We start from the raw sequence: 12,475 nt of genomic DNA on the forward strand, positions 1-12,475 counted from the left end.
CGAAGCGAGCCCCGCGAGTGGACGTGCATTACTTCACATGTATTCTGCGTCCCCTCGCGGGGCTCGCTATGCTCGCTACTCTTCGGGCTCGGTGGCTCGCTACGCTCGCCATACTATATAAAATCAACTTCACGCTGACGTGGATAGTGGGGATATGAAAAGGTTGGAGGACGCGTACCGCCACCCCTCGCGGGCTCGCCACACTTCGGGTTGGCGTTGATAGTACGGGTGGTGTGGGGGTGCTTTTAACATTGTAAGCACCTATTACGGTGCTTATACAATTATTTATCTTATAGGGGGCACATTTAACATTGAAAACACCCATTAGGGTGCTTATACAAATTAAAATCGTATACCATTGAAAACTCATGGTCCGGCAGCCAATTAAGAGCCGCAGCTGCTGGTCCATGAGCTCTGATTGGCTCAGGAACCGGAGCCTTCCACAACCTCTGATTGGCCCAGGAACCAGAGCCTACTGCAAGCTCCTATTGGCTCAGGAACCAGGGCCTTAATTAAAATACCAAAAGTCACTTTTAGCCCTACTTAAGTTGGTGCAGAGCTCACGGGCCGTAAAAGCAGGTGGCTGCGGCCGCATGCGGCCTGCGCGCCGTGAGTTTGACATGTCTGCTCTACTACAACTTTTAACAAATACTATTCTTCAACTGGAATGCCAGCAGAATGATTTACCCCTTCAGTGGTGTTTTTTTTTTTATTTGTTAGGAAGTGCTCCCCCACTGGGTGAGTTTTTTTGGGGAGCTCTCCCTAAAAAAAACCCACGCACTGACAAAACTAAAACTACATAAAGATAAGGGAGGATTGTCAGTACCAGATATCCCAGCTTTTACCAAAGCTGTTGCCTTTAGATATGTCTTGGATTGGATACATGCCCGCTCTATTTACACCCACTACGCCTTAGAACAATCCTTGGCTGCTCCATATGATTTAAGAGCTCTATTACATATCCCAAAATCTAAATTACCCCAAGAAGCACGGCCCAACCAGGGGCGTAACTATAGCACCGCAGCCCCCGCCACCGTGGGGGGGCACTGTGCATGTGGGGGCACCAGGGGCTGCAGTGCTATAGTTAACCCCCCCAATCCCCCGCAGACTTACCTATCGCGCTGGTCCCGGCGGCTCCGTTCTTCTGCTGAGGACCACCAGAAAATGGCCGCCCCCATATAGCACACAGTTCTCTGAAACTGTCTGCTGTATGGGGGCGGCCATTTTCTGGTGGTCCTCAGCAGAAGAACGGAGCCGCCGGGACCAGCGCGATAGGTAAGGCTGTGGGGGATTGAGGGGGGGTTTGCATGGGCGGCGGCGGGGCGGTGGGGCAGGGGGGGTGCTTATCGGGGCAGGGGGGGTGCTTAGCGGGGCGGGGGGGGCGCCCCCCCCCCCTAACGGCGGGGGGGCGCCCAAAACGTAGCTACGCCACTAGGCCCAACCCCTTATTTTGGAGTACATACCTAGCGTGGTGGTCAGTGAACAAATCCTTAAAAAGAAATCCGTCCCACTCCAAATATATACCCCTCTGTGGCAACCCATGCTTCCCTGCGGCGATGGACAATGTGAAGTTCCAACACTGGCGGCAGAAGGGTATTGCCTCTATCAAAGATGTGTTTGACCCGGGGGGCCACCTGATGACCTTTACAGACCTAGCGAACAAATTCCAACTACCCTGGACTGAATTTTTTATGTACCTCCAAATGAGACATTATATACAGACCTTACCCAACCCCTTGCTGCCAGCCACCCTGACTGACCCTCTTACTTCATTATGTAACTTGACTGCTATGGGATTTTCTAACAGGGGATGACCGTAAACTGTGGGCTCTTACGACAAATAGATGGGAGACAGATTTGCCCCCCACAACAATGCCTCTGAACCTGACAAAAAACCTCTCCAATGTTCGTAAGGCATTACACTCAGTACAATTACAGGAAACGCATTTCAAATTTCTAAATCAAATTTTTATCACACCGGGACAGAGAAAACATATGGTCCCTTCTGAGACGGGCAACTGTCTGAAATGTGGGGCTCAGAACGCTCTGTATATGCATTGTTTCTGGACCTGCCCCAAGATAAAGAAATTCTGGTACAAGGTTCTGGGATACATTAACGCTACGTTCCACCTCAACCTTACACTAAACCCCAGAGCAATGCTTCTTCTTCATTTTGCAGGGTGGGGTATCCCAAGAGATAAAAAACACCTACTCCCTATATTATATGTTATCTTAACTTTGGGTAAGAAAATGATCCTATGTAACTGGATAATTAGGCAGCCCCCTAGACTAGATTCTTTAAAGACCCGCCTTCTTTATAGCCTTTATATGGAGCGACAATCTACCCTTCCTGACGTGGAGTCCAATGTGCCATGCTTTTACAAAAAATGGGGCCCATTAATAGACTCACTGGAGGCGGACCAACAACAGAAAATTATGATGCTTTTTGATTCCACATCCTGGGCTTTACTCCGCCGCATAGCCGATGAACCCTAACCTCATACTTCATTCCCCCTGACTCGTATCGAACAGATTTGTATACGGAATAATCCCTTTATTCGTCTGCCCGAAATAGAGATATATAATGTTTGAATAGACTGACTAAACTCTTTAGACGTTTTTACTTTTCCTATGTCCCTCCCACCTCCCTCCCCCCTCTCTCCCTTGTCTCTCTATGTGCCCCTCATGTCGGGGCAAGTGTTTAATGTCATATCTTATGTTGAGTTTTGGACAATGTTCTGGGATGGTTTCCTTTACTTGGAATACGTATTGTTACCCAATATTTAATTACGTTCTTCCATCTCTAGTTGATTGGGTTATACCCAAACTGATTGTACTATATGCAACGCTGGATGAGATGCCAATTATTGTATATTATGTTCAAACGCAGTTACTGTACCCGTTATGCTCAACATTCTTTATGTTCATGTTTAATATGAAAAAAATCTTCAATAAATATATTTTTTAAAAAACAAAAAAACAAACCCCACTGTTGTGCCTCCCGGCGCCGCTGTTCAATACATCAGCCTCTGCCTGGCCCTACCCCCTGCAACCCGGCTGTGTGCGGTGTGACGTTAGCAAATACACAGTCGGAGGGGGGAGAAGGCGGGGCCGGGCAGCCAGAGCTGGGCAGCCACTGAAGCTGATCTCAGCACTCAGCTCAGCTGCATTGCCCGGCACTAAGCAGCGCATACAATGGCAATCCTGAGAATTTTCCAGGGTTGTCAGTCTGGGCACTGGAGCATAGACCGTAAAAGTTCTCAGATGTTTTTCCTGACTGTCAATCCTATTGTACGCGAAGGGTGCGATGTGCCATTGCTGATGCATTTTAACACCTACAAATGCACCCAAACATGTACCCATCACAGGATAAAACCAGCCCAACTTTGCACAAAAGTATTTGTAGCCCTATGGGCAATGAGCATTTTTGAGTGATTACTTGCACTTGCGGGTTGATCACAGACAATAGGATTGACCCACAGGATAAATTTCAGTTTTTATATAGTGAATCACTAAATGTCATTGATAATAACAGTAATGGTAGATCATTCATATTTCAAGCAAACAGAGCATCATTTTGCTACATTTTTCTAAACATACAGTATATATTGAGTTAGTTAAATGTGCAGTCACCAATAATAATGAATCATTGGTATACACCTGTGTATGTAACAACAGAGCAAATAAAAAAAAAAATATACATAAAACTTCATCGTTGGTGTGTGCAACTCACTACGCCATCGCTTTTCTTCAGAATGTTTGTCTTTATTTTTATAGGTAGCAAGTCCTGTGGGTAAAGCCATTTTAGTAAATCTTTTAAAAACATTATTCAGTCAGTGTTTTCATAAAAGCTAAGTGCTATCCTAATAACTGGCTGCAGGACACAAGCGATCCATCTTAATAACATTTTTCTTTTTGCTAAACTAAAATTCCCTTCATGTCAAGTCAATACTCTTCTTTGAAGAAACTGTATTTAAGGGAGTGTGTGTAGCGCTCAAGGTTGTCCTTCTTTTACTCATCAAAGGTACTTAGTGGAGTGTATCGACCCAAACACCAGAAAGATTCACTGGCACATTTTTATTCTATATGTTGTAAATAAATGAAAGTTTCAAGTAAGTTTTGCCTGCTACACATGGGGGGTTATTTTGGTTCACTCTTTCTGACAAATTCCTTCTTAGATGGATAAAGCCATGTGCACTGCAGGTGGGGCAGATGTTACTTGTGCAGAGAGAATTAGATTTGGGTGGGGTTTTACTTCAAAGTGAGATCTACATTGCTGTGTAAAAATAAATCAGCCAGTATTTACCCTGCACAGAAACAAAACAACTAACCCAAATCTAATTCTTTCTGCACATTTTACATCTGCCCCCTGCAGTGCACATGGTTTTATCCATCTAAGGAGGATTTTGTCAGAAAGAGTGAACTAGAATAAGGCCCATAGCCTCAGAGAAATGACAGTGCAGTGTTATTATTATTTGAGATGGGTTGATTTTGAATGCATGAAGATACTGTATATCTGAAGGGCATTATGAATAATCAAATTGATTTGCAATATCCATTATGAAATTTTTTTGTTTAAATAAATCATATCTTAAAAAAAGATCTTCATGAAGGTGACAAAATACACTAAAAAACAATACGTAAAACAGGGGTGCAATATTCTAGTTACTGTATTTAATCATTATATCCCATAAGGCTCATACACACTGGGCGACTTTCAAATGAAAGCCGCTCAGTTTTCTCGTCTGAGCTGCTTTCATCATAAAAGCCGCCCAGAGTGTACAGGGCAGCGCATCATCGTTGCGGCCACTGCTCATCTGCTGGTATTACCAGCAGATGAGCGGCTTTGTGGACGGCTTTCCATAACACTGCGCTATGGAAAGCCATCCACCCCCTCCCCCCCTGCTGACAGCGCCGGGCAGGGGGAAAGCCGCACAGTGTGTATCCCCTAGCGATGAAAACAATCATCGATGTCCATACACGCTGGGCAAAATCGCCCAGTGTGTATGGACTTTTACTGTAAAACTTAGAGTTTACTATAGTATTTAAGCTCAAAATTAGGGCAGTGATTTTACTTGCGATTTTCACAAAAATCATTGCCCTTTTAAATTTCAAGCATAACCGCAATCAGACTTTAGAACCAGATGCTTAGTAAATATAAGTTGTCCTACAGTGACACACACACACACATATATATATATATATATATATATATATATATATATATATATATATATATATATATATTATGGTTCTTGGTATAAAAAAAATTAGAGGTCTTGTAAAAATTCTAAAAAGTAGCTCTCAGTTTGGTTTAGAACAGAAAACCTATTTACTAATTATATTAATCCATGAAAGTATAATCATTAAGAAACTTCTAGTGAAAGAAACTATACTGGAAACACCAAAAAGCAGTACGGTTTCTTAATACACTTTGAAGTTTTTCTGTTCTATAAGCAAATATGATGAGCAAATTGTTCACTTCATTCTACATTTGGACAACAAATTGAAAACCATTTTACAGGTGAATTTTAAGTAGAAAAGACTTATGGACATATATGAGTAAAAAAAAATCCCTGCCACTGCGTGAGATAGTTCAACAATGGTAATAGTAATGGTAATGTACACGGTCATATGTAAAAAAAACTCACGCATATTTATTGTATTAAAGTGTAGCAATATCAACAGAAAAAAAAAACAATTCTGCATTTAAAAAGGTGGTGTGGTTATAACTAAATTATTTTCATTTATCGATCTACTGTATCTATTTTTGTATACACACACAATCCAGGGGTTAAAGTGAGGGGGAACGGGGTGGAACTAAGTTCCACCACCTCTAATGGTGAGGTGGAACATTTTGACCTCCAAATTTGCCATGTACAGTAATTCTCATAGAAAAGCATTCTAGTTTGCAGGGGGATGCCAAAAACCGTACCACCGGCCCTGTTTCTGCCTAATGGGGGGGGGGGGGAGTAATTAGGTGGCATAGAGAAATGAGTTCCCCCACCTCTGCATGACCCCTTTAAGCCTTGACACAATCACACGCGTGCATTTATGTAAATAACAGTATAGAGGCAGTTGCATATCTACGTAACTATAACTGTATGATGTTTGTGTGTGTGTGTGTGTGTGTGTATGGATGGATGTTCCACAATAACTCTCGAACGCTTTAACTAATCATCTTCAAACATTGCACTCTACCTTATGATCTTAAGTTCGAAGATGGGTTTAATCAGAGGACGCCTTAAGGGTGCTGTCATAAGAGTCCATGCTATTTCTGTTGTTTTCATGCATTGTGATATGTTATTCGAAAGCTTATGACTTTTTGAATGCAAGCAGGTCCGCTGAAAGCGCTGCCAGGCCTTGGAAAAAAGGCATGGTCAATGGGAGGGGTTTGTCCTGCCTCAGAAATACTCCTCCCCTGGAGCTGCTGCCGGCTTCGGCTGTTTGCGGCCATTTGGAGAAGTTCGGGGCCACTTGGGGAAGGTCGGGTGCGGTCAGGGGTGCTCGGGTGTTTCACTTTACAAAACTTTTGAGAATTGCATAAGCATAAACTTTCGCACGTCCGTCAGGCGGGCCTTAAGACTAGTTTCTAATGGTTGCAGTGTACGCAGTGCACACAGGCCTCTGAGTCCAGGGAGGACCACACCTTACATGCTGCACCCATTTTTTAATACCTCCTGAATCATGTGTTGATGATAGTAGTACTGCAGAAATTGCTGCAAATTGTCAGCACACCATTTTTCCAGCGATCTGCGCATTCATATAATAGTCTGAGCCTTCTAGAGCTCAGACTCTATAGTGCAGTGCTGCTCGGCTGCTGTTAGAGAGGAGGGGGTCCAGATGGAAGCGGCTGCACACGGCCTGCTCCTCTCTTAAGATACCCCTACATAGACGATACTAAAGGGAATGCAGACAATAGTGTTAGAAGAAAAATACAACATCAAGGGGCACATTTAATGATTATTGATGTTTAAACCCGATAAATATAATCTCTTATTACCACTATTTGGGCAATAAGATATTCATTTCTGCCAGGATGTGTTAAAAATCACCTTCACGGACAGGTGCTCCGATAGGAGCCCATCCAAGCAATATGTAAACAAAAACATAACTATAACATGCGAGTAACTTTATGCTGAAAACAAAGAGACAGGATTTACTCACACCTTGGCTGGAGGGTAATGAGACTTTACAGGGTACATATTCACCTAAACCAAGACAAGGGGGTCAAAGCACAAAGGGTAACTGAGAGGCACAAATGAATGAAGTGAAGAGCACAAGTCTGGACTCAGAGGAGGGTCCAGCCCACAGTAACCAGCCTCTTATTGTAGGGGTTGGATCTCGGTGCAGAAAGGAGGAAGGCATTTGAGGTTGGTAGAAAAGAGCTGTGGGGAGGGAAGAGGTGGAGCCTCCGTAATAATTATTATTATTATATGAATGATAGAAAACTGATATTTAAAATATATAAATATCAGTGTACGAAGATGCAGCTGTAAAACTGTAACCATCTCTGAATCGGGCCCTAAGGCCCCAATTCTGGTTGGCTGCTTTGCGAGCCAACTAACGCTGCCGGGCGTGCGAATGCCCACCCCATGCTGGCCGCCAAATGGATGTTTTGCATATCCATACGTAGCCGTGTGTGGGTGCCCAAAATCATTCAATGGTCGTCGACCATCGAATAATTTCCGAAGCACTCCCTAATCTAAAACACTGTCTGGTGACTTAATTAAGCAGCGCCCTGCTCCAAGAACAGGGCAGGCAGCTGACATCTGGTGACGTCAGCTGCCCACCCCTGAAAGGCAGGATGTCACCCCCATTCGCATGAAGACATCCACAATTTTCATTGGAATGCCCTGGAAACGCATGTGAATGCCCATTCCCGCCTCCTGCACACCCTCCCCATTGCGAGTGCCTCGAAGACTATTCAAGTCTCCTAGGGTGCCCGCAGAGAAGACCTGCACATGCGCATATGTGCATGCGCAGATCTTCAACATCAGACACCGTTGCAAATTCACGATGTAGCTTACCGACCAGAATAAGGGCCTAAGTGTGTAGATATATGCTGAATTACTTGAATTTAATGGTGCAAGTTGCATCGCTGCCACCAACTTGTTATTCAGGAAGTGCCTCTGCAGCTATTGTTCAGCATGACTGCAGCTAGTGAAGACACACTTCTGCAGCTCTCCAGAGTTCTGTGGTGATTTGCAGAGACAACTTTACAAGGTTATAATAGAGATACCGTTTGTGATTTAGCTGTTTTACTACTATTGAAAAAGGTAAGATTTTTTTTTAAATGTTGTTTGAAGACAAATTACACTAAATACGTTTTATATCTTACAGCTTTATCCTTCTACTTCTCGATGGGTAAAAGCTTGGAGAAATGACCTTTACCAAAGAGCTGGTAATTTGAAAAATCTTGAAACAATGGTTGCAGAACATGAACTTCTTTCTGGCTTAGTTGAACAGCTAAAGTACAAATTCACTGTAACAAAGAGGTATGCTGGCTGGTGTCGAATATTGGAAGATTTGTTCACAGTATTAAAGAGTATTAGTTATGTGCAATAACAGACTTATGATAGACACAATGCAAACGTCAATTCATTTGCACGTGAGTATACGGTCGTTAGGGTGACACATATAAGGTAAACATGCGCTGGGTTGACCACTGAAGGTTGACATGGCTTATGTTGACACATGAAATTGGTTGACATGGCTAAGGTCGACATGGTTGGAAGGTCGACACAAGCATTATGCCAACAATGGCTAGCTCGACAGTCAATAGGTCGACATGAGGTTTTCTCTTTTTTGAGCCGACAGGCAGTATTTCATGCCCTACCAACCACTGTGGCATGGAGGGAGAATAGAATAGCGTGCCGACCATGTCGACATTCGGGACAAAATAAGTGAAGAACTCATGTCGACCTTTTGACTGTTGACTTCGCCATTGTCGACCTAATGATTGTGTCGACATTTCAACCATGTCAGCCTTAGTCATGTTGACCTACAGTATTTCATGTGTCGCCCTTCAGTGGTCGACCCAATGCATGTCGACCTAATATTGGTTGACCCAATGACCCATACGGTCATGCTTTCTTTCACCTTGAACATTTTTCTATAAACTTTCTGCGCCTCTGCCAAAATGTACTGCATGCCCACTTCTAGGTTACATCTTCCACCTGTCCATTCCAAAACAGACTCTCTCTTGATCTAGCTACTTTCTACTACTACTTTATTTCCCTATTTATGTACAAACATCACCAATTCCCTATTTAGGCTGGTACACTTTACACCAGAGGTTCTCAGATTTTGTGAAACCAGACATGACCGTAATGGTCCAGTGGTGGATGTTGAGTTGACACAGAGTAGGCCATAGCCAACTTATGGCGCCGTGAAACTACACAAGTAACTACCGGGCTGTTAGCGGGAACAGCGTCCTCCCGACCTTTTCATACCCCACTATCCACGTGGGCGTGGAGTTGATTTTATATAGTGTGGCGAGCACAGCGAGCCACCGAGCCTGAAGCGTGGCGAGCGGATGCGGATGACCTTACATGTAAACAGTGTGCCGAGTGCAGTGTGGCACTGTGCCCGAAGCATGACGAGTGAATGGGGTACATATATACAGTGTTTATGTCAAGGTACGATTACCTAGACACCCAAAAATCATGAAAAACTCAGTCACTGTCAAGCATTGGTAGCCGGCCTAGTGACTATTGACCTAGACATTGTCTATCATCTTTTCTATACCATAAGCAGGATGTATCTCTTGATTCTGATATATTTGATTATGCAAATAACTACAAACAATTTATTTACAATTTCCCTTCTACAGAGAGAAATAAGTAGTACTGACTATGATTGACAGGTGTACCTGCAATATGCATGTGCCAGTACTGTACTAAGAAAAGCAAAGGTGGGAGGGAGAGAGTATACCACCATAGTATTATTATTATTATTAATTATTATTATTATTATTATTATTATTGGATATGGAATTGATCTCATTACAACAATAATTGAAAAATCATTAGTATTGTCTGTGAGAAAAAAATAACCATTTTTTTATTTTATTTTACAGTCAAACATTTCACAGCAAAGGACATAATGAGTTGTCTCCTGTTCCAGGAACGGTCTCAGGTTTGTGTTCTCGCTCTCCCTCCCCGTACATCTTCCTCTGCTACAGTTTTATCAGTTCTGCAGTTACTTGGTGGGTAGTAAAGCATTCGCACCTTTGTGGGTGCAACAGTGGTTTTGTGTAGTTGCAATGATTCGTATTTTTTTAAGTTACTGATGATATATACATAGAGGATCTCTACACATACATGCATTTTTTTAATTTATTAACAGTTTCTTATATAGAGCACACCTATTCCGCAGCGCTTTACAGAGAACATTTGAACATTCACATCAGTCCCTGCCCCAGTGGCACTTACAATCTATATTCCCTACCGCATGTACACGCACACACATTCTGGGGTTCATTTTTTTGTTAGGAGCCAAAAAACCTAACCAGTATATATTTTTTTATTGTGGGAGGAAACCGGAGCACCCAGAGAATATACAAACTCTGCACAGTTAGGGCCATGGTGGGAATCGAACACTTGACCTCAGTGCTGTGACGTAGTAATGCTAATCATCACACCATCCGTACTGCCCCATATATAGGCATGAGGATTCATTCAGATTTCTTTCATCTAATTCCGTTTCTGTGCCTGTACATTAGTATTCATAAAAGAGGTATAAAAGCAAACCAGCCTGTAGTTTGGTTGAACTGGTTTGAACTTTGTGTTGTGACAATAAACAATTCTGTAAAATGTTAAAGTGTTTATTTAATTTTTTTCTTTGTATTTGTCTTATGTAAATAATTAGATATAAGGGCTACGGTATATTTAATGAAAGTCTATTTTCATTTATTCAGATAAATATCAAACTGATGAAAAACAATCTACACCGATGTTGTGTTTTATGGGACTGGCCATATGTGGCATATAATGAGTCCGTGTGACTGACTGGAGGGCAATGCGCCAGCTACACCGCTGCTATTTCCACTAATGTTTTGGCTCCTGAAAGACATCATTAATTTATTTTGATATTTCATATTTCATATTGATCTTTATCAATACAAAAACAACCTACTGTAAATCAGGGTTGCCTACCCTCCCGGAATGGCCGGGAGTCTCCCGAAAATCGGGTCCCCCTGCCGGCCCCCCAGATCACGGCCATCTTCCTCTGACCTCGGCATTTAAATGCGCAATCCGCGGGTCTCAGAGGGGGCGGGGCTTAATGATGCCACGCTCAAGACCCGCCCCCGAACTGCAGCTGAAGGTCTCCTCTCCGGGTTTCTCCTGGAGAGGAGATTATAAAAGTCGGCAACTCTGCTGTAAATCAGCAAATATACTCCTGTGTACTGTATTGTACGGGAATATTACTGCTACTGTATCCTGAATTTACAGAAAAGGCACAAAGTCTACTTGCAGTTTAGCTTGTGTATAGAAGCAGTAGCCATATATATTTTAATACACACAAATGTATTTCTTTATTCTCTATGGGGGAAATTTAATGGGATGAGAGATTTGGAAAGTGAGAGATTTGGTAAGAAATCACCAGTTTTTTTAAAGCGGCAATCATTTACACTGCAAAACCAGTTTGATTTGAAGTGTAAATGATTGCCGCTTTAAAAAAACTGGAGATTTCTTACCAAATCTCTCACTTTCCAAATCTCTCATCCTATTAAATTTCACCCTATATATTTTAATATTTTAACAAGATATTATTTAGGTTTTAATAAACATAAATAAAGGTTATATATTACAATCTGTATATGATCCTCAGTGCACCTACAAAAATATATACTTTTCTTGTTGGTTGTTTTTGTAAGGCTGGTGTGGATCCGTTTTGTACGGTTGTATAGCCTGCGTAAAGAACCTGTATCCAGCACCCCTTCCACACTCACACACACACACGCACACTCCAATCTAGTTGATGTAATGATGGACCCATTTGTCTTGAAGAATAAGCCGCTGAAAGTATAATATGACCAAGTATAATATGACCAGACCAAGAAGTGCAAAGAAACAGGAAGCAGTCACATTCCCCAAAATCACGATTTGTACAATTATACCTTGTAACTATGTTTATGATATATTTATGCATTCTACAGTAGTTACAATTGGGCAAAACAATTTCAACTGCTGAGAAAGAAAATGTGTAACTGACTCTGTATATTTATTTAGACAATGCTTTACATTTTTTAAATAATACTATTGAACTTGTTAATGTCTTTTTTGTATTACAGATCAAACCAAAATGATGTGCAGCAATGGTAAGTGTATTGTGTGACATACATTCCCACATAAGCTATTTGTGTATGTATCAAGATACATAGCATGTAAGAAGAATTTTCTGTAGTGGAGTACTTTAAATTAAAATAAAGGACTGGAGGGTGTACTAAACGCAATAAGGGACAGTACAT

General features: G+C 42.1%; 1 protein-coding gene across 2 annotated transcripts in view; it reads left to right on the forward strand.

The window, feature by feature from the left end:
* Positions 1-12,475, forward strand: part of CPED1 (cadherin like and PC-esterase domain containing 1) — a 265,135-nt gene that overhangs the window by 88,580 nt on the left and 164,080 nt on the right. For both annotated transcript variants that reach the window (XM_083182819.1, XM_083182820.1), the window contains 3 exons: positions 8,344-8,498; positions 10,082-10,140; positions 12,299-12,325. In XM_083182819.1, coding sequence (XP_083038945.1) covers positions 8,344-8,498; positions 10,082-10,140; positions 12,299-12,325 — 241 coding nt within the window. The remainder of the gene's footprint in view (positions 1-8,343; positions 8,499-10,081; positions 10,141-12,298; positions 12,326-12,475) is intronic.

Source organism: Crinia signifera, chromosome 4 (assembly GCF_055691185.1).
Source record: "Crinia signifera chromosome 4, ASM5569118v1, whole genome shotgun sequence".
NCBI lineage: Eukaryota > Metazoa > Chordata > Amphibia > Anura > Myobatrachidae > Crinia > Crinia signifera.